We start from the raw sequence: 23,836 nt of genomic DNA, 5'->3' as shown, positions 1-23,836 counted from the left end.
CACTTTCACTCACATTGTAATATATATATTTTTTAAAGGGGCTAGAACTTCCATTTATTAATTGCTTTTTATTGCCAACGTGTGAACAGTTGTAATGAAACTTAACCTTCCTCGACTTCCAAGGTTGTCTATGAAAGCCTGTAGACTGAATTTTTATGTGAAGGACTCGGGACGTTTTTGCCGGGAAAATCGCGAGCACGAGCTTGCAGGCTGAAGTTGAAGTTGAAGTTGCAGGCTGCAGTTCACTTAACGGCCACCGGTGTCACTAATAACAAGTGTTTTTGAATTCTGCATTTAGCCCCTATGTAGAAGAAAATGAGGGGGTAAATGGAAGCTTATTTTGTTGTAATGTCTTCTTGTACTGAACCCAGAATTTTAAATTCATGGTTAAATGTACAGGTGAGTTGGAACTATTTTGTATGTGAATAAAATGTCACACATGCCATGTATCTACACTTCACAACTGTGTGTCCAGAAAGTGTTAAGAGTGTGTTATCTGATACACGTACTTGGCTGCTGCTAGACAAAATAGAGGACATGTGGGTATTAGGGCACGAGAGTTAGCGAGAAAGACTTCCTGCAATATTGTTCTCAAAACAAGGCAAGCAGAGGGCAGTTTGCCCTTCAAGCTGTGGGAGATTTTACACTAAATTAACTCGTCAGTCAGCAGCCAGAGAGGAAGACTGGAAACAGGTGTTTCCTTCGCAAACATAGCAGGTGCATTATTGCTCGCTTTTACGGTCTTTCTCCATTTGTCTTTCCCCTTTCAGTCTCATGCATGAACTATACTTCATTGTGTGTCATATGAACATGTGTGTATGGTTTTTTTGTTGTTGTCTTTTTCCTCTCCCTTTCGAACACTTTTTTTTTTAAATCACTGATTTTGTACCTTCTGTTTCTTAAAATGAATTTATTTAAATGGAAATTGAATAAACATTACTAGTCTTGTTAACAATATTTATTATGAGGTAGAGCGTTAAGTTAATCAGAAAAAAGTTGTCACATTTGATGCACAAATATTTTGAACATTTACATATTGTATGATAGTTTAAAATATTCACAAGTAATAAGACTTAAAGGTATAGTTCTGTCATCTTTTACTCACCCTCAAGTTGTTCCAAACCTGTATGAATTTCTTTCTTCTGCTGAACACAAAAGAAGATATTTTGAAGAATATGGATAACAAAACAGTTGATGTAACCCATTGACTTTCATCGTCAAGGGGGAAAAATACTATGGAAGTCAATGGGGCCTATCAACTGTTTGGTTATCCATATTCTTCAAAATATCTTCTTTTGTGTTCAGCAGAAGAAAGAAATTCATACAGGTTTGGAACAATTTTGAGAGAGAGAGAGAGTAATTTTTGGGTGAACTATCCATTTAAAAAGGCACCATATTAACAATCTGTTGTATACAGCCTGAATTCATTGAGATAAAAAAAAAAAACACACGGTTGCACTTCATTTTACAGTACGTGTCCTTCCGTGAGAAAATACTGGGTAAATACGGTAACAGCATTGGTTAAGGTTAGGTTTTGGGGTAGGTTCAGGTTAATGCCTAGTTATTACCAAGTTATAGTAATTACTGTTATAAGTACATCGTATGTACATGGGGAACATGACTGTAAAATAAAGTGGTACCAAAAAAAACCCTACTTTAATTACTGTGGGCACATAATCCGCACTGACATATTTTACATTTTACTCTCTTTAGCCACACTTAACATGTCTGTCAATGACCGAGACCAGATTGGGTAAGATTTGTCAGCTGCTGATCTGAAAACAATGTATCTCTTACAGTCCAACAATAAGAGTCTTACATGTTTGACTGTCAGACATAATAACTGTGGATTTTAGCGCAACACTGGATTGAACGGGGACGGCATTTAAGAAACAACTCAAGTGAGCAAAACATGGTGATTTTCCGTCTTTTAATAGTTGGATTAGACTCGTCTTTTCCTGACTGAAGGTGCAGAGCATGTGACATGAAGAAGAGCATGAAAAATACCTGCATGTTTTACAAACAGCTCTGTAATATAATGAATATGTAGGACAAAATACAAAAATACTGAGATACTCGCAGCAAAGCGTGCGAATACTCACTGAGTGGCTCTGTATAAGACACAGACAACCGAAATATCCCTCACCATGCATTTGTCTGAGCCAAACCCACTCCTTAACTTCCTTTTGTGTATTCCTGCTCATAATATCTCCCTGTTTCAGCCAGGTGACCATGTTGGACACGCTGTCGGATGGTACCGCTCGTGTTTGTTGTCCTGACTTGTCCTTGAATCACCTGAGAGAGGATCCTGGGTGTCCTGCAACACGTGCTGTGTTTCCTGAAGGAAGGGTGGCGTGACGGTTTCATCCGTACGGTCCTCTTCAAGGTGTGTTACTGTGTGTTTTCCATGAGTCCCTCCTCGTGCGTGTGTGAGGTCTGATCCTCCGGATTGTGTGGTTAAATGAGACTGCTTATGTGCAGTGTGTGTATGTTTATGTGGTCTGTGTGGCTCAGATTGCAGTTTGTCGAGATGTGGGGGTGTGTATTCCTCGTATGAGTTCGGGTGAGAGTGTTTCTGCGCAGTGGTGTTTCCCTGTGGGCACTTTCCTCGGGTGTCCTGCCCGCGGAAGCCTCTTAATTTCGGGCTCCAGTGTTCCCTCCACTGCAAGGCCATCGTGGTGCGGTCTGCGACTAGTCGCCTCTCTTCGGGGACCCAGCTCCGGCCGCTCTCCTCCGAACCGATCAGGAGAAAGCTTCGGCCCATCTGAAGCGCGGGGCAGCCGCAGCTCACATCCCGATCGGGAACCCAGAGGGCCTGAACGCCTCGCTTTACGTGCGAAGAGCCCATGCGAAAAACAGACTGCACCAATATGGAAAACTGCCACCATGGACCAGAGCGTTCCTTACCTTTCACCTGCACCTTCAGCACTGGAACACAAATATGACAGAAAACAGGGACAAGGATGTTAGACAACTTGACTAAAGACTGGAATAGACTACAGGACTTTTGCCTTCATTTGTGTTCTGGACGCTAGTCAGAGCCAGTCTGCAGAATTTCAGCAATTGGAGTTATAAAAATCGGTAACACTTTATTTGATGGTCCACTTTAGACATTCTTCTAACCAGGGTTCCCACGGGTCCTTGAAATCCTTGAACGTTTGTGAATCTGATAAAATAAATTCAAGGCCCTGGAAAGTTTTTGAAAATAAACATACATAGATACAGGTCCTTACAAGTGCTTGAATTTATTTTTTAAAAATAATCTCATAATCTCAGTTATGATTTACATATCTCACAACTGTGACCTTGTTTCCCATATTAGTGACTTTATATCACATAGAGTGACTTCATTTATTAATTTTACTTTAATTAATTTATTTTTTTATTCTGAGGTGTAAACAAACTTCCTTAGTTAAGAGGACATACCATAGTCCTTGAGACAGTATGTCTCTAAATTCATTTTGACTCTTGCTTGGGAAGGTGGACAGTAAGAAAGACACTCCTCGCCTGCAGTGAGAGAAAGAGAGAGAGAGAGAAAGTTATTACACACTTTTATTTAAACTTGCTTTTTTATTTATTAATGAAAGCAATAATGGACCATTAAAAGTCCAATGAAAAGGTGAATCGCACTTATGAATTCAAACCTGGGAACATTTCGGAAAATATTTTAAATTGCAGTTTGTATAAACTAGACCACCTGTATCAATCTCTCCAAGAAGGGAAAGTGAAAGGCTGCTCTATCTCTCTATTCAAGAATTTAATAGAGCTCAGCGGTCCATGAGTAAAAGGCAGTTCTGGAGTCTCCCGAGAGCTCGAGTTGGCCTGTCTACTCAGTGTAGATCACAGTAATGTGTGTGAAATCAATCAGCACTGCACTTTCTTAGATATTAGCAGCAGCTGCGGCAGGTATATATTACCATAATCATGGCAGACCTTACAATATTCTGTTGCTGTCAATGGTAAAACACGTTTTATTCAGAAAGAGAACGTTTTACTGTCCGCAGGCCAGGTTTCCAGATAGTATGGCACTGGAAAATACTTCACTCAGTCGACTTGAGACTCATACGAGAGGCTCTTGTATAAACAGCAGGAGCTCCTTTTCAGAAAATTGTGACCGGTAGAGCCAGTTCCAGGTTTTCTTTTTTTTATGTAGGCTTGTTTCCGCCACTGAATAAAAAAATATTAAAAGTGTGATTCTGATCTTCCTTTGTGTATAGAAAACATGCATTAACACTTAGAATAAGAGATGATGCTAATGTAGACTTATTTCTATACATTCAGATTTATTTTGGGTTTATATTATGACTATGATCATTATTGGTATACTATATATGATCTATATACTGTATTACCTCTATATACCTATATGTTCACGTTTTGGTGCATTATCTCACGCTGTTAATAATAGGGACGTGACGTGAATGATTCCAGTTGTGCATCTTGTTAAGGAGACATATACTATTGCTTTTCTAAATTATCTAATGCATCTAATGATTCAAATTTTTAATGGAGCCATAAAGCTATAGTGACACTAAAGGAATGAATAGCAGTGCTAAACTACATGCAGCTTGTGCATATGAACATGAACAGAATTGTGTTACACACCAAATGCTACAGCACAAAGCTAATCCACTAGGGGGCAGTAAATCACAATTAATATGCTCTATTATTTGCAGTAAACTGTATGCACCTTATTTTAATATAAATTTTGTTATTTGTTATTGTTTGGCAATATTGTATGTATCATGACAATAAAGTACTTTAAATTGAAAAATAAAAAACTTTAAGAAAAATGACAGTTCAGAGTCCTACTTTTTGTGATAAATGAAGTGTATCTGACCAGAAAGCTCAAAATAAAATGATTGTGTGTTTGCACATATATGAACTGTCAATAGATTTTTTTTCTGTAAGTAATCGTGATTAATCACACTTAACATTTTTAGTTTTTAATATATTTTTATATTGTAAGACATTTTAAATCACACAATCTCCTAATAATGTAGATACAACACAAAGTCAGTATATTTTAAATATTTGTTTAATGGCATCGTTTTTATGAATGAATGCCATCACTGATACTAATGTCTCTATTAAATGGATTTTTTTTTATATCAATTTAAGCCATTAATTATAGCGATTCAACATTATAGTATAATTGAAAGCTTTTAACTTTAAAAAGTATTAAAATTTATAACAACTTTTAATTTAAGTGAACTTAAAACAATCTTCACATAAACCTATTGTAATGAAAGTCACATGTACAAAGATCTTCAATATCAGGGCTCAATGCTAAGGACTTTTTTCTATTGGCCCAGTCAGACCAGTTCAGATTTTTACTTGCCCTGCCAAAATGCACAAAAAAAAGTTATTGTTTTTATGGTTTTTGACCCATGTAACCTTGTAAACAGTGCTTTAAGATTTTCAGATCTATACAGAAATATCTGTGTAGATCTATGGTAGGATATATACAGAAATTGAGTAAAGTTGTCAAACACTTCATTAGCCTACTGCATAAATTATAAATTAAATAACTTTTGTAGCTTTGATAAGGATTAATCTTTATTCAGTCAAGTGAGTGATTTTCTCTTTTTCTTTTGTTCTTTGATTATCCTTAATGACAGACAGTAGTGGGTTTATTAGGCTGCTGTCACTTTAAGACCTGATCTGAGACGCATCCTATTTTCTCACAGCTCTTTATGTGCATTTAGACTGTGCTTACAATGATACTCCACAAAACGGGCATTTTTGCATAATTGTGTGTTTTCGTCCGTTCAAGCTCTGTCTGAAGTGGCTTTCTGTGCGCACGAGTGTGTGTGTGTGTGTCACACAGACAGGAGATTCACAGACACACACGCCTGTACTGCACTGTGTTCTCTTTTGTGTCTTATCGCGCTTGAATGGTTTAAGAGTATTTGCATGAATAAGAGCGTAACACTAGCCAAAGGATGATGGGAAAAAACGGATGCAGAATTAATTGCGTAAGGGATAATAGTCTAGCTTTGCATTTAATGCACGACTTGGAGGCAAAGAAGTGCATTCAAATTGTTTAATGCACTGCTAGCCGTGGATTATCCCGCTTATACCATGGCCATTTGCCAGCATTGACCACTTAAAGCTGTTATTGATGTTTGCAGCGCAATATTTTACCGGAAGGGTTAAAATGACGGTCATTTTCGTCACTTACGACTCCTAGATCTAGCATTCTTCCCACTTTGAACCAGACACAGAGATAAAGTAGTGTGTAGAATGAATGAATTATAGCATTTATTTGAATAAATTATTGAGAGAGAGAAAGAGAGAGCATACCTGCATCTCTTTAGCGCCTCTCTCTCCATTAACAATGACCCATGTAGAATCCACACGTACCAGATGTGGGCCGGATCTGGGCCAAAACTATGTTGCTGTCTGGGGAAGCTATGCCTGTGACTTAAATTACTTAAAAAAGTGCAATGTGTCCCCCTCTGTGCTGAGAAATATAATGTAGCGATTCAGTAGTGAAGCTATTTTATTACTAAAAGCTACTGGGCAGCGTTGATAACAAGTTTCTGAGCTCCTGAATGTTTCTGCGTGTGATCTCCGCTCTCTGTGTGCGAGTGACGTATGCGTGTGTGCGCATTAATATAGAACGGTGATTCAACTGACTTGGATCTACCTGTGCATTAAACAGTTTTATACCACGGGGCTGTTGAATGCTTGATTCTGATTGGTTGTCAAACGGTCTAAGATGTGCAATTATTTTCAAGGTAGTTTCAGGCAGAGCAAATAAATAGAGTAATCAATAGCATAAAAAAACCCAAATTATTTCAAAGTTTATTATATGTAATATGCATTTATTAGTTATTATGGAAAAGCACATCGTTACTAGCTCTAAAGTGACGTTTTTGATTTAGCAATGGAGGCTTGGTATGAGATGCGTAAGAAATTAGTCCCACACAATAGCGTTTAAAATTACAAAAAACCTGACAAACATCTTGAAATACGTCATCTGAACAATGTTTTGAGGTTTGGTAACCATAATATAAGCGGAATAATTGACTCCGGGCCGTTGAATTATTTGAAAAATAATGCACACCTGAGGTGTAACGCTACGTGTCATGGCCGCATTATTTTTCTAATAATTCAACGGCCTATCTTCAATTATTCCTTACTCACTGCACACCTTCCAGCCAATCAGAATCGAGTATTCAGACATACCATGGTATAAATATTTTTAATGCGCTGAAGTGAAATAATGTATCGCATGCTTTAACATTCATTTTGACAGCCCTATATATAGGTGCAGGTAAAATGAAAAGACAATTGCTTACCAATGCTGTACTGAGGCTGGTAAACTGGGGTGGGCGGCGCAACCTCCTGAATACCTGAACGAACAACAGACGGGCAGAAAGGGGGAAGAGGCTCTCATTAAATTACAGCAAGCAGTGACAAGTTTATTTGTGTGTCTTTCATTTTGTCCTCCCTCTTTTTCACACCTCCGCTGTGGGTGACCGGCTCTAATCCCTACGGTGGCTCATTAGGGCATACTTGCCATTTGTGAGTCTGTGAGGGAGAAAGGGGACGTGTGTGCTGTGACTGCAGTTCGCCCTGTTGTCTTTTAGTGCGTGTGGAATGCTTGTGTTAAAAAACAAGCGTACGTTTGTCACAGTGAATGAGCCCAGACAATTTCGTGCATGTGTGTGGTCTTAAAGGTCAATAGGGCCACCTATCAGGACGCCCTCTGCCACACACGCATACATACGGCCCATGATAGGTCTGGAGCGCTGGGTCAACCATATATTACCCATGAGTTCTGTACTTCTGCCCATATCTCTGACACAACTGGGGCACTGACACCTTATCCTACTCCTCCAACCCCCCAAACTCCCTCAGCAATAACTCATATCAAGCGTCAAACGCTTGATGCTTCAGATGCTTCACTCATTTTAGTGTTTTTAGCCTGGGAGGCATTTAGTAGGTCTGTGGGCGTAAGAGCTGGCATTGTGTTGCGAATGCAGACCCGAACAAATCCATTTGCTTTAAAAAAGGATGTAGTATATAGATAGAGTTTAACATGGATAACATGAGACTTCCTGGTCACTGTTATCCAAAATAAAAACCCCACAAATCTTCACGTGCTAATAATATCTAATGTCTGGGTCACTTTCCCTGTGATAAACGACGGCTGCGTTTCCTGCTCCTGGTCCGCTGGTGCTGGTTATGTTTTTAGCCGCGGCTCGCCTTTGGTGTTGGAAAGACGGGAGCTCACGCTATAAATATCCATGTTGAGACGTTCCATGTAGAACAACAAACAAGCTCTTCTATCACTGAGCCGTAACCCGTGAAGAATTATGCGTCTGTCATGCTGGGAGGGAAACGGGTCTGGTTGTGCAGCGCGACAGGTGCTGTTCGCAAAGACCATGTTAGCTTGCAGCGTTACGTGAACTCTGAGATATAAAAATGCAGAAATACACATCGGATTATCACTTACTAAGAGTGAAGTACCCAGAAATCCAGAAAGATGATTGCAATGTTGAAGAAAGCCAAGTGACACAACCTGAGAAATTTCAGGACTTTGTATGGAACTAGTTATTCACAGGAATGAGGGGAAGGTGTTAGAGTTTCAGAGAGCGGCTTCTCCTAAATCCTGCATAAACAAACAGTGCTTTGCAGAGTGACAATGATACTGACTTTGGAGTTTAAATAAATTAAGCAGGTTAATCGGGTCAAGGACAGTCGGGGTGAAAAATAGCACGAAAAAAAGAAACACGATAGACCTTAGTCAGGTTTGATGCCACATTGAATTTAATACGGATGAAAACGGGGCTGGCACACACTGCGTAAAGGTCCTAGATCATTTTTACAACTCACAACATTTATGGAGTTTTTGTCTACTGAACCCTGGCCACCCTGATAGCGCCTGTATTCAGTGTCACATGACCCTTCAAATCATTCTAATGTGCCGATTTGGTAAATGTAGAAATGGGACAGGTAAACGGTTGTGCTGCGTAATAGTTTTGTGGAAACCATGATACTTTTTTTCATGATTATTTGTGTTTTTAATTCTCTGTAACTTTTAACTTGTGTAACTGTAAACTTTTAAGTTTACTCTCTTTTCCCTTTTTTTAATGCAAGCACTTTGGCCAACCAAGGTTGTTTTTAAATGTGCATTATAAATAGTCTCAAAGAACAGCATTCACGATAGTGTAGAAATACAATGATAGCAAGTGTGATGTAGTACACACAAATAAAACTAAAAATGTAGTCAAATTTACAAAAATACAGAATTTTTTTCTATTAACTCGTAGGCCTATTATAATTCTGAAGTCAGACCTAGATAATGTGAAAGTCTCTCGACAATTGTCCAGTAGCCTATGTATATGTTAATCAGACTTCATAGTGTGCATGCAAGACAGAACCGATGCACGACATGCATTTAAAGGCAGGGTAGGCGATTTGTTGTTGCTGGTTGAAAGTCTCTTCACATCCAGTGATTGTATGTCGTCTGTGGAAGGAGTAGGACCATAAAATGTAGTTCGTCCAATCATTGCATTCAACGTATGTATTTCCATGCCTTGCGCAGACATCACACGTCATCAGTGCATTTCATGCTATGCTAGACAGACGTCAGTCACCGAGCAGCGCAACCGAAACAGCATCCGCCTTTTACAGTTCCTCGTGAACCAAAACAACGAGCTTATACTGCGTTCACACCATAACTACTGTCATTTGGAAGAGATGGAAACCCGTGATGTTATACTCGGAGCGGTTCGTGACTCGAATTTATGCATTTCAATGCCAACACTATCAACGCCGAAATGAATCTGCAGCAGTCAGGGGATACAGGTCAGAGCTCTTAAAGTTATGTTCATTATTATTGTAATGTTATGTTTTGTGCTTTGAGACATGAGGTACAATGCAATACAGATTGTTTCAAAGCAGCTCTTTATAACAGGAAAATAATGCAACAAAGTTTGTTTCGGCTGTACAGCAGATCTAGAAGAAAATAGCGTCAAAAAAGTTATTAATTCAGTTCATGTATCCCGCTCTATAATAGTGTCATTCATGCATGCAGATCAATAATATTGTTGAATATTAAGATTCAGTATATCATTACTAAACACAGCCATTGTTATGGCCGGCAACTTTAGTTATAATACAGAATACAATCGAAATGAGTAGCGCAAGGTGTGATACTTACGGATACATGGCCGGAGGGGGGAATGGCCTTGCTTGTACCCGGGAGCACATCGGTTACACCTCTGTCCTGTGACTCCTTCTCTACACAAACACTGTCCTGTGGACTGGTTACACCAGCGGCCCACTGCACCCAGGGGATGGCACTGGCATGCTGAGAGACACAAGTACAAATGGAAAGGATGAAAGTGAAGAACGAGATTGGGATTTTTAAAGGGATAGTTCACCTCATTTACTCTGTCATCATTTACTCACCCTCAACTTGTTCCAAACCTGAATGAGTTTCTTCTGCTGAACACAAAAGAAGATATTTTGAAGAATATGGGTAACCAAACAGTTGATGGGACCCATTGGCCTCCATAGTATTTTTTTCCCCCGTATTATGGAAGTCAATGGGTCCCATAAACTGTTTGGTTACCCATATTCTTCAAAATATCTTCTTTTGTGGTCAGCAGAAGAAAGAAATGTATACACGTTTGGAACAACTTTGTGGAGTTAATATTTTAATTTTTGGGTGAACTATCCCTTTAAAAGAACTGAAAAGAGGACAGTAATGTAGTAAGAAGACGACTTGAGTGCAGGAAAAAAATGTGTTAGGAAGAGAGAAGGGAATTATCATAAGACTAAGGGTATTATTGTAAGACTAAACATCTGAAGGGAAATGACGAGTAATACTACACAGAACAAGGCATCTGTGGTTTGTGTCTTCAGTTGTAATTCAAGTCTCATTGACCCCTGAGCAACATTTTCCTCCGTAAAACATATGTGTGATGGCTGGGAGACCATTGAGAGGAAAGATCTGCTTCTCTGCTTCTGCTCAACCCTTTTTCATCCAAACAAAGCTCCAACTGTCCTACAAACATTTATATATGCTTAAAAAGTCAGGTCTGTTTTAACATTAACACGTTCTAAATCTTTCAGTTCCCAAATTTTTAAGATAATTCTATCACTCAATTTAAATATTTAGGTGTTAGCAGAGGCTTTATGGTATTTCCAGGACATAATTTAGAGTTTGTATACATCTTACAAAGTTGCGCACTAAATTACAAGTAAACATTGATGTATGATATGTATGCAGAGTATATTGGGACATTGACTAAAATGCACCGTGAGCGTGCCATAGACATGAGAGCAGTCAAAGGGCAAGTGTCAGTGCACATACCATCACTCATAGTGTAGCCATAACATAGACACAGACTATGCTGCCTTTCACAATTCACACACCTCAGACCCCACAGATGGCAAAGCCAAAAAAAAACATGCTTTTTTCATTTGTTGAACTGTAAGAATGATTCACTCACTGACATACCAGATTAAACATGATTTCCACACAAAACACACTGACAGATCAATTGTTACTGACGTTGGCAGGCCTTGCGGTGGCTGAGAGGTTTGGTGTGGTCACGCGTGTATCCGTTCTGGCAGAACTGGCAGTGGCGTCCCGTTGTGTGGTGCCGGCACTTCAAGCAAATGCCTCCACTGACTCGACCAGACTGCTGATACACGGCCATACTGAACCTACACTTAGTAGAGTGACCATTACATTCACATGCTGGAAGAGAAAGAAACAGAAGAAAGATGAGGGCAGGTTGAGGATTGAATAATCCTTACGTTTATTTGAGAAACAATACCGTATATACGCATTTAGATCGTATCTTTCTTTTTTCTTACTGGGCTTGCAGATTTTTTTTTACTTAAATAAAATAAAATATACTCCTATTAAAGATTCTCTGACACCAAGTCCTAGGCTGCATCCAAAACCGCATACTCTCTTGAATACACTGTAAAAAATGTTCGTAATTTTAACAGTAAAAAACTGTAAAAAAGCAACGGAAAAGAAATGTTAATTCCTTAACAGTATGTACCCTTACTATATACAGTGAAAAACTGTAATAGCTCTCACGGGACATTTTATGTAATTTTACATTAATATACTGTTAAATGTACGGATTTTGGAAGGTACTTATTTTGAATAAGTACTTTGCAAGTACTAAAAAAAGTATGTTCTATATAGTATGGATGTAATTCGGACGTACTACCAAAGCAACTTGAAGGCAAGTCTGCAACCTTAGCTGATATAAATCGTAACGCCTGTCGCCTGCTAATGCTGCGGTAGACAGGGAAGGAGACCAGAGGCCGTTTTTTTTTTAATGGATGTCAATGGAGGAGAGGCTTCACTACAAAATCACTCTGAAACATTCAAATCTGAGTTCGCTGCCGCTGACCCTGCAGTTATTGGTATGAAACAGCTTCACAAACAGCCTTTTCAACCACACAGTTTTGTTATTTCTGTGTTGTCAAGTATTCATATTATCACTCAAGTATTGGGATAAAATTTATAGTTCGGATATAAACACTGATGTCTACGGTAGCGATCAAAATAGAGCAAATCACCTTTTGAAAGTGACTTGGCACTTCAAATAACGATTGTATTGATTACATCACTTGTCCGGTATGACACTTGACTGTTAAAAAATGTATTTGTCATTGAATCATTCATTCGAGAGATTCATTCAAAAACACTGATTCATCCAATAATGAAACAAGTTGAAGCATTAATGAGTGAGTCATTGAATCATTCACTCAAAACCATTTTTAAAATGCTTCATTCAGTTTGATTAAACATTTTAAGTAGACTGCAGCAATTCACATCTTGTCAGAACCTCTAATAAATTGCATGTTATTTTGTTTAGTTATCTGTTGAGAATCGTGGAAGAATCGTGATCTCTGTTTCATCAGAATCGTGCATTTCTATTGTGAATTTGGACATACGATACGACACTTGTCACATAATGTTTTTAGCCTACTATATAGTAGGGAAGTATGCGATTTAGGACACAGCCTTAATATGTGGCACTGCTAATTACCCAGCATGCATTACGACTGGAGTCAGAGTGAGTTTGATCTAATTACTCACCAGGATTGTAAAATATAGATGAATGTCATCAATGTAATCATAAAATAAAAGGTGTTGGATGTTATAACATTTTCTGAAGTATAGCTAATCATGTAAGGATTTTTAGCTGTTTATACTGGTAAATAAAAAAAAAATACTCATTAATGCTGTTTTTTTTTACAGTGGATTTTAAATGATCATAATGCAGATGTTAACATGTTTTATATGATATTGTGTGGAACATAATATGCCATACATCATTTTTTTTCCAAAAGTAATCAGCAGTGAATTATTCTAAATCGTATATTTATAAATGGACATTTAAGCACAGACAGACCACCGGACACACACACAGGCTTAAACTCACGGACGCACGGGTGTGGTTGGCTGGGTGTGGCCCGTTGCCATGGGCGATCATAAAAAAATTGCTCACATACGTCACAGTCCGGCCCAGATGTGTGATGCTCACATTGACACACGGCACGCCCCTGGTTGTCACGGCGACAGCGAGAGGCGTGGCCATTGCACTTGCACCTGCCTCCCACCTGCAGGTCGGAAAGGGCGAGAGGGGGTTTCGGTGGGGCATAAATAGAAGATGGGACGAGGTGCTGCGAGACTTTTTTTCTCGATTTAGAGCGGGACTTCCCTCTCCCTCCATTGTTTCTCCTTCTCCTCAACTCTCGCCCTTTGGAGCCCTGTTGCGGGATATTTAGGGACCAATCACACGTCCCATCCTGGCATGGCTTGAAACCGTCCTTCTTACGGCCCCTTCCCACTCTACCTTGAGATCCCATCTCCTTTTGTGTAACATTGTGACCACTTTGCTGCACGTTGCTTTTATTCCTAATTCTTTGTGTCGAAGTCTGTTTTTCTCGACTATTTCCCCAAATTTCAGATGTTTTAACGCCAGTGTTTTTCTCGCCAAACCTCAGGACTTTATCTCCCCTTTCTCTCCATCTAAACGCACCACCCACTTCATTCAGTTTCTCTTCTCCTTTTTTCATTTTGTCCAACGATTGATGAAACACTATCTTTATGTCTGTTGCAGTCACCCAGTCTTGGAGCCCTGGGCTATAGTCAAAATCCGGCGAGGAAGGACGTCCATCCAAAGTCGAGAAGGCCAGCATGACATTCCCACGATGCTTCTGCAATGGTCTGGGATCTGAACACAGCGGCTCCGTCTCCTGGTGCTTCGTCAGAGCGATAGACTGTGCGGGACGTCCGAACTCGCCCATGCAATCGCTTGAATAAAACTGTAGAGGGCGCCAGCTCCGGCCGAAGTCCATTGACTTCAAGATGGAGATGGAGTAGGACTCCATCGACTCCACCTGTTGACAAAACTGAAGACTAATGTAAGTGACTTCAAAGCGTCTTCCCAGGGGAACCGTCAAAGTCCAATCCCCACCAGCCGAGCCTTCGGCGGCCGTCCAGCACGTTAGATTGTGGGGGTTATGAAGGTCTGTTAAAGCGCTGATGTTCGTCTTGGGTCCTTGCTGGAGGTCCTCCATCGTCACAGGCATCCCGTAGGCCGTGTTGATGAACTCAGACAGGCAGTGGCGCGGACGCCCATCCAGGTGGTGGCAGGGGTCATGAGGAGAGGTCCAGCTGAGAGGAGTTTGAGAAAGTAGAGGAGAAAGATGGGAGAGAGGGAAGAGGGTGAAGAGGAAAAGAGGGAGGAAGGAGAGTGTCTGGAAAGGAGGGGAGTGATATCTGGTCATGGTGTCATCAAGCCTGTAACAGTGGGGAAGGAGGAAAAAGAAAGATGAAGACATTTATAAGAAGTCAGGATACTGATGGGTTTACATGACATTTGAGTGAAGCGATATGGATTTTCTCAAACATCCCAGCTCACGACACTCATTCTAGCTTCTAGGTCGACCATTTTACACACATAATCCAGCCAATCAGAGACCTTTGTCAGTAGGAGGCCTCGCTTTATCTGGCCTGTGTCAATGCGTCTTAACGTAATGCTTTTCAATATATATTCATCTTGACATTTTCAACCCTGTAAAGAAGGAACAGAGGCAATCGAGTGTATAAACATAGAGAGATTGCAAGAGATGACATAGAGCATGTGGCGCAGCTGCTCCAACCCCTTTCTCATTTATCATATTTATGGCTTTCCACTCTTTTAATCTAAACCTGCCCAATGCAGAAGGGGAATTAACAGTGGAGATCGGAAGAAGCAGGATAGAAGGAACTAAAGGATTATTTTTTTACCTTAAGCACATGGCCAGTGAACCACTTTCGAATCAATGGTTTTCTACAAAGAAAAGGCAACCTGATCCTGTTTTTTACCTTTATGTTCAGTGCAATGAACTCTCTTAAGAATTTTGTTCCTTTGTTCACTTGCCATAGAGTAAAAATGAAATTCAATATAACTATAACTAAAATGTTTTTTCATTTCTGGCATCTTTTGCATATTATTTGGCCATGTTTCTTGCAGACAGGGCCAGCACATCTCACAAAAAAACAACTTTTTCAGCGTGGACTGATTTTACACCACTTCCTTTTTTAGCCAATGTCATTCAAAAGTTTGGGCAGACCTACACATTGTGGTCTTTTAGGGGCTGTTTACTCACCACCATTTTCAACTAAAAACGGAAAATCTTTTAATGCGTTCTGGCCGTTCAGTTTCATTTTCAGGGCCAGAAAACACACACTTTTGAAAAAGGTTTTCAGAGTGCAAGTTTTTAAAAACGAAACCATTATCGTCTCTGTGTTTTTGCTGCTCAAGATACTGAGTTTATTAATGCTTCTCCAGCAAAGTGTTGGTTTACGGCACCACTAGCCTATTACGACCAGCGGAGACGCATTACTTAACGCCAAATTCTAACATCGCCATCTACTGGCCAGACATGCAAAATACAGCGTTTTTAGTCGTTTTCGCGAATCCGTGAGAACTGAGATCGACAATGTTGTCGACTGTTCGCTAAACTTTGCAAAAAAAAACGCAAAGGAAAAACGTTTCCGTTTTTAAGTAAATTGTTGTCGTGTGAACACACCCTTAGATAGAGAGAAACTTTAAAACAGGTGTGTCGAAACTATGGCTGAGTAGTGCATGTATGAAAATGTTTTTGGTAAAGATGGAAAATGATAATGATAACACATACAAAATCCTGTGGTACAGTGACCCTTAAATAGATTGAAATTGTTACGAAACACGAAAAATTTCAATTGACACAATCACAAACCAAAATGTAGGAATTAAATATAAATATTGGAAAAAAAAAGAGTGTAGGCTATTATTATTATTTTGATAAAAAATATAATAAAATATTATTTTGACAAAATAAAACTCCATGGTCAAAATTCCTTAGGAAATGCATGTTTGTCTTTATGGACACAAAATGTAAACCGTGGTCGAAATCACATACAACATATATGAGGAATGCATAGATTACGCTTTTTATTCAAAACACATTTCATAAATCACACCCGATTGGTTCAGTTTGACCCCCTTTATGCATTCTAGTGTTAATACGCCACTTTAGGGTTCCCATCTATTCCAGGACTCAACGTTTGATTTGTCACCCCAGTCTGTAATCCTGAACCCCGACTATAAATCCCAAATAATTAACTTGCGGCAAGATGGCTAAAGAAATTAATTCTCGCTCTGTGTGTGGGACAGAGAGAAAGATTATGAGAGAAAGGCAGAGAAAGTGAGAATGACAGAGAAATGAGGGGATCTGCGCTAAGATTAGAAGATAAAATAGAGTGGCAGATTTATAGAATGAATGTGAGAAATGCGTGTTCGACTTGAGCCACTTCCTTTGGCAAGACGGCGTATAAGCCTGTACCCGCCTGGCCCTCGGTAATGAATCTCTGTCTTCTTGGCCCGATGATGGAGTGTGTTTATTTATCTGATGAGAATCTACACCAGAACTCTCGCCTGCAGACATGAGAAACAATGCGCTCACTTATCCTTAGACAGAGTGATGTACAGCCCTGACAACTTGTGGCTTTAAAAACAGGCCGGCAGATGGGTTGCATTTGAGAGCTAACACCCTTCGCTTCCAATGAAACGCACTGTAAAATCCTCGGTGTTCGGTCTGTGCCTCATATGATCAGTTGTGAACTGTTAGAAGTGTGTCTTGTTATGAACACTTTTGAACTGTTCCCTCAGCTATTCTCACCTGCCTTCAAAGTTCTGAAAATATTCCTAAGTGCTGATGATTGATGACGTCCTAACAAGCGTTTGACATCGACAGCGAAGTCAGCAGGGATGCATAAACGTCCCGGTAGGAGAGGGGAACACTGAGAGATTCACGAGAGGAGCCACTGGCTCAATCAGCTCATAGGCTGAAATATGAGGACCCACTGAGGGACATGAAGGTCAAAGAACGCGCACCAAGACGGAAAACCACACACTTTCTTATGTATTGTTCGTTGGGTTTCTATACGTTTTAATTTGTTTTAGTTAAAGCATTTTTGCTCTGAAAAATCGACTCTACAACGCGAGGTTAATGAGCGTCCAGCTGCGGGACAGTCCAGCGCTCTTACCCACCGTGGCACATTCCCAGGGTCATTCCTCACATGTTGAGACGTGCCCCGGGGGAAAACTGAGAACACTGTGAAAACCCCTTCCGCATTAATTGATCGCCTGATTAATTGAATCTCCGGTTTCAGAGAGTCGGTGAAGTTTCTGAGGGCGATGCGTAAGACTGTAAGTTGGGAAAGTGATGAGGGTGTGGAGATATTCACGGCTGTCGGGTCTCGGGAAGGGAGGGTTTGATACACTCTTAGCGTGATTTGTGTTATGTCCCTGACTTCGTTGCACCTCTAATTAAACATAGCTCATTACACATAGCTTGATGGATTGAAGCTTAACCAATGTGTTTATTGAGCTCGTAAGGACAAATTCAGACTTGTTCAGTTTCTAGGCTTCAGTCTACTGCAGCACGTATGTATTACCCTGGATACAGTTTCCACAATTTACCATAAATTCACACCCAGCGTAGTGTGAGAGCTGCTAAGTGTCCTTTCCTGTTCTCCAGAAGTTAGCTTTGAAAACGATCGGGGGCGCTTCTTCATAAGTTATCACAAAGTCAAAAAGAAATGATCGGATCAGCTTTGTTTGTGCTCGAGCCAACAAGACGAGGCCCAAGTGTTGACTTAAAATTTGCTCACAGGCACAAAAATGATTGGACTGAAAGATTATTGTTTACTCTGAATTTACTGGACTTTTAACCACGTTTGAGCAGAAAGAATAACCGATGACATATTTACAATAAATTTATAAAATAAAAAAGTTCGGTTTACTTATTTAGATTTAAAATGAACTTATGCGCGTTTTCTCAACGTTTTGTCCACTTAAATTAGTAGGCTAAAGGAAATTTACTTAATCCTAAAATGAACGGATTAAGTAAATTTCCTTTAGCCTGGTAATTTAAGAGGACAAAATGTTGAGAAAACACTGACTCGACCAATGGCGTGAGTTGGGGGTGTGGTTAGGCTCTATGTTTAATTGATGTCTGATTGAAAAGCGATTTTCTTCCGCACTTACTTTCGGTGCATGGCTAAGAAATTTCCGCATAGAAATTACAACTTCAGAATTCAAAAGGATTCTATATAGAAATTTCTTAGCCACCGAAAGTAAGTGCTTTTCAATCAGACATCGATTAAACATATGACCACACCCCCAGCTCACGCCATTGGTCGAGTCAGTGTTGTTGTCAAAACAAATAGAGTGATTTTCATATCGAAACAGTGTTTATAATTTTCAAGAAAATGCTAATGGCTTACTTAGTTGTCTCTGCATCTTGAGGTGAGATTTTACTATTTTATATTATATAAAATTATATAAAAACATGTTTTACATGTTGAAAATTGCTTATTTTGATAAGTAATACAAGATTCAGTAAAGTTATACAAGAAGTCAGTTTAATGTAATTTAAGTTGAAATGACTTAAACATCCAAGTTGATTGCACTTAAATTTAAGGCAGCAATTTTTTTTACAGTGAGGAACAAGTTACTTTGACACATCTATGGTATTCTTTTCAAGCTCTTTACAAGTTGAACAGAGATCGAATTAAGTTAGCTAGAAGAAAACATGACTGACAAATACATAAAAACTTTGTGACAAAAACAAGAATAGGAATTAAGCCTATATCATGATATAAAAACAAAAAAAATACATAAAATCACCATATTTGCAATAAAAGCCAATGATTTAGAATGTGATAGAAAGTCTCCTTTTTTTTCTCCCTGAAATATGATTTTGCACACATTTGGCAGGACTCGGATCTATTCTTAGGAGAGCTGGATACCTGTCAGTTGCCGCGCTCGCAGGGCTCCTCTTAAATTCATCTTAACCCTTGGGTATGATGTCGGACAGATGAGAAAGATTTGGCCTGCTTAACACATTTGATCGTTCTTCCTCATGGACGACAGCCAGCCAAGGTTGTACTGAATCCTTGACAAGCGATCCCCGAGATAGGCCTATACGCGTGGGATCCATGTCCTTGAAATGGACCGGTTTAAAATTGTGTGATTTATTACTGTCCATCATTAATAAATCAATCACTGTCTGTCTGTTCGTTTTTCCCAGAAGAATAGCAACAACAAGAACACAAAGCACATTCTCTTGCTCTTCCAAATACCTGACAGAGTTGTAAGAGGGAGATCCAAGCTCGCTTTCTCTCATGCCACACACACACACACACACACACGTTGTGTTTCCAAGTTTTATGGGGACTTTCCATAAACATAATGATTTTTATACTGTATAAACTGTATATTATATCCCCTTACGCTAACCCAACCCCTTTTTGCATCTTTACATTTTCGAAAAAACATCACAACATATAAAAATATAAGCTGTTTTCCTCATGCGGACCAAAAACCGGCCCCACAAGGACCAGGATTTCGGATATTGCTATCTTTGTGGGGACACTTTGTGCCCATAATGTAGTTACCAGGCCACACACACACACACACACACACACACACACACACACACCTGTTTAGCAATGTAGCAGCTGTCAGTAACACCTCTGCTAGCTTCCGGTTAATTACAAATGACCCTCTTACATAAAATTAAAGATGTGCAAAGTATAGAAGCATTACTCTTGAAGTAATATAAGAACATATATCGAACAATAACATCCTTCATCACAAGTATAATCACACACAGCTCTGGGAACCTGATGCACAACCAAAGCATGTACAAGGGGAAAAAAAACACCCCGAAACATCGAAGGAGAGGAAAAAGAAGTGTTTTGTGAAGTCTTATTCAAGCAGCCAAGCCATATGTAACCTTTTGTGCTTTGAAGTTTACATAAGAATATTCATAGTGCGCTTATGTCAACTTTAACATATGCTTAATCGGTCCAAGCAAGGATACCTCATGTTTGAATGGGAAAACACATGCAGTATAGAGCTACATTAGACAGCGGCACAGGGAGAGAAAGAAGGGAAAATGAGAGACCTCTCTCTCTCTCTCTCTCTCTCTCTCTCTCTCTCTCTCTCTCTCTCTCTCTCTCTCTCTCTCTCTCTCTCTCTCTCTCTCTCTCTCTCTCTCTCTCTCTCTCTCTCTCTCTCTCTCTCTCTCTCTCTCTCTCTCTCTCTCTCTCCCACGCTTTGTGCCCTGGCAGTGAAATCATGAAATCTCCCTGCAGGTTTCGTCTCAATGTTGAAAAACAGATGCACATGAAATCGCCGTCCGTGATTCCATCCTCCAGTTATGCCAAGCACAACATTCCATGATGAACCTAGGGTGGAACAATTAGCAAAGGGGGTTTCACCCCATTTATCCTTAATTAAACGTTCAAAATAAAGATTAACCATGTGTTTTAGAAGATGCACCAGATGCATCATCCTGTCAAGTATGCTGTCAGGTGGTCTTTCCACTCAAATTCAGATCATCCTATATATAAAAATATATAACTGATCTCTGCAGGCCTATCAAGATTTCCTCCCAATTCTATATATTTCACTGTAATCTGTGTTTGAATTGTGCAATGAGATTTAAATCACATGGGATGTGAACTAAGGCGAACCCTATAATGATCATTTAATGAAAAATTCAGTTTTATGGAGCTATAATTACAACCATTCGTGTTTATCAGCTGACCCGACATATGTCACAGAATAACGAGGCACGAAGTGCGCCCGCAGAACAGGGAACGGAAATTGCATTTTTACTCAAATATAACGGTTTCGCAGCTGGCCACCTACATGTCCTTAAGCTGTTATTATTATTATTATTTATTTATTTTTTTACCTCGTTGTATTGCAAGATCTAACTGATTGTGTCCCATTATATGCATGTTAACCCGATGGAAATTAGCCTAGGCTATTTAAAATTAATTATGGACTTTCTAAATTAGTTTTGCATCATTACATTTGATAATCATGCACTTTATTAAGACATAAAACACCATATGAATAACAGATCATTTGTCGTCTTTACAAAATGCCAGATTTGAACGTTTTGCTGCTTGAACTGCGCGCGCGATTCTGGAAAATAGCCTACTCCAGCCTGAAATCTACCCTGTATATATTTTTATAATTAAACAACGGTTATAATGAAAACAACATTATTCTTAACATGCAAGGGAATGTGAAAGAATATATTCCTTAACTTAGCCTAGCCTAAATACTGTTTCAGGTTTGTTTGACAAGATTAGCGGTGTGTGCGTAGACGAATGGTCTCATTATCCTTAAATTACGCGTAGCCTTCCGGCAGAACAATTTTGTACAATTCACAGATCATCCAACCCATCCGCAACTGACAGCTACAGGTTCCCGAGTCCTGACTATCACGATCAATCACGTAGTTTCATAGGCCTGTGTTTAACATCGCTTTATGTTTAAGTAGGCCTATATATTGAGTCATGATAGCGCTCAAAAGAAAAAAGTTATTAGAATGTAGGCTTTATGAAGACCCGATAAGCAATATTTACCAATAGGCTAGCTAATAATAATAATAATACAGAAATAAAATATGTGTTTATTTATTTACAAATGGTTTGCTTTATTTGGCTAAATATTAAAATAGACCTATGCATTTTAATAGGTAAAACTGTTTATTTAGGCTATAGTTACCTTTTCTTTTTTTTTTCTTTTTTTTTTACAGGACAACAACAATTTGCTATATGGAATACGGATAAGCCTTGGGGAAAATAAAAAGGTAAGCAACATGCAAAATCTTTTTTTAATTTGTTTTATTAGCCATAGGCTACGTTTTATATTTTACGGGAATAAACTGATAAAAAATAATAAATAAATTATCTGTCTGAATACTGTGATAGAGCCTAAACTAAATCCCTTGCTAGATGTTGCAAGAAAAGAAAAAAAGAAAAGAAAAAAAACTCGCTATGCCCCATGCATGCACACAGCATGTAGGCTATCTAAAATTGATTTTGATTTGAAAAATCCAACGAAAAAAATCGCCATGTGATTTTTTTTTTTTTTTTTTTTTTTCAAAGAACAAATTTTACTTTAGCACTATCCCCGGTTAAGACTAACCAACAGCTCAGTGTGTTAGTCTAAATTTAAATCTCTTGTCAGCAGTCCCGAACAAGCCGGTTTTAATTTAGCTCCAGAAGCGGAGACTGAAAAGGTGCACATGCAAAACTGAGTTTACCTACCATGTGCGTGTCAATGCGGGTTACCAGTGTATCCGAGTCCTGGCTGATCAATAAGAGTACGACAAGTGGACAGATCTTCTCGGAGCAGCGCGTTCAGTCAGCAGGGTTACGTATCACCCTGACGTCAACCCCTTTACACACACACACACGCGCGCGCGCGCGCGGAATGCCATGCATTAACCACTTTAAGTATATATGCACAAACTTTTTTGGTTTTCTCACTCTTCAGCTGAGTAAATATCACCTAAGGCAATTTTGGTTCTGCACCGTGGTCTTGAACTTGCACTCTTGCGGGCGTCAATTCAAAGTTCAATGCGCAATTGAAACACCACTTTGGGTAACCCCTGCAGGAACGAGGCGCTCCCTCTCTGGAGAGGATCTAAAGCTGACACATATGGAAATAGTGAGTGAGGGTGAGGCAAGGGGAGAGAGTGAAAAAAGAACAACTGAATTAAAAGGGAAACAAAAGAAACTCCCAGAGCGGTCCCATAAAACTGATTGATGACTTCCCTGGAGGACTGTTTCCCAGGTGTATGGATGTGTGTGTGTGTACCCATAGCATGCAGTTTTAAGGTTTGATGTTTTTGGATGCTTGTCAAGTACAACAACACTTTATTGAGGGATGAACTGGTACAATTGAGCATATCACATATTCTTGGCATTCTTTCACCACACAGATCAGTTTGACTGGGGAACTACAACACACAAACGTGTCTGCTGGATCTATTACACCATGTGAGATTGAAAGCAGGCTGGAGAAGGTCCAGAGTGTTGGAGAGAAGTGCAAATGTCACCAAAAAAGAGGTGAGAGCTACTGTGGTCGGACTGCAAAACAGCTCAGAAAATACATATTACAATGGCACTTCATTTGTCAGTGTTATCAAGTTTTGGGTTTCATTTATTTTTCAAAGAAAAAAAAAGTAGGCTATTAGCCTTTGATTGCAATTAGAGGTTCTGTAACCTCTTTAAATATTAAAACCAGCTTTAGTCATTTATCACTGAGTTTTTTCTCCTTCATCTTTTGTTGTCTAAACTCGTCTCGTTTCCACTCATTTCATCCTTAATTAGGTTTCATGTATTTGATGATGCAAACAGTGCAAACTGTGTTTGATTTTCAAACAGCTGCTCGTGAGAGCTTTGTTTTTCCTGGAGACGAGAGGAAGTCAGAATCCT

The 23,836-nt window shown here is 39.4% G+C and overlaps 1 protein-coding gene across 1 annotated transcript; it reads right to left on the bottom strand.

Moving 5' to 3' along the window:
* Positions 1 to 328: 328 nt before the first annotated feature.
* On the bottom strand, positions 329 to 22,975 carry ntn5 (netrin 5). The gene is made up of 7 exons (XM_079867896.1): positions 22,664 to 22,975; positions 13,437 to 14,800; positions 11,537 to 11,725; positions 10,178 to 10,327; positions 7,308 to 7,361; positions 3,427 to 3,507; positions 329 to 2,928 (listed from the first exon to the last, which is right to left on the bottom strand). The coding sequence occupies exons 2-7, from the start codon at positions 14,785 to 14,787 to the stop codon at positions 2,219 to 2,221; spliced, it is 2,535 nt and encodes an 844-aa protein (XP_079724022.1). The 5' UTR covers positions 14,788 to 14,800; positions 22,664 to 22,975; the 3' UTR covers positions 329 to 2,218.
* Positions 22,976 to 23,836: the final 861 nt, after the last annotated feature.

The sequence above is a fragment of the Squalius cephalus genome, assembly GCF_949319135.1.
Source record: "Squalius cephalus genome assembly, chromosome: 3".
NCBI classification, from domain to species: Eukaryota; Metazoa; Chordata; class Actinopteri; order Cypriniformes; family Leuciscidae; genus Squalius; species Squalius cephalus.
The sequence above is the reverse complement of the archived record's forward strand: the minus strand, read 5'-3'. Positions and strand labels throughout refer to the sequence as shown.

Excerpts from the sequence above, each read along its gene's own strand:
- ntn5 (XM_079867896.1), bottom strand. The coding sequence starts at position 14,787 with ATGACCAGATATCACTCCCCTCCTTTCCAGACACTCTCCTTCCTCCCT. Across the intron at positions 7,362-10,177 it reads CCCCCTCCGGCCATGTATCC|GTATTCAGGAGGTTGCGCCG; the intron begins GTAAGTATCACA and ends TTGTTCGTTCAG. Across the intron at positions 3,508-7,307 it reads CCAGCCTCAGTACAGCATTG|GCGAGGAGTGTCTTTCTTAC; the intron begins GTAAGCAATTGT and ends CTCTCACTGCAG.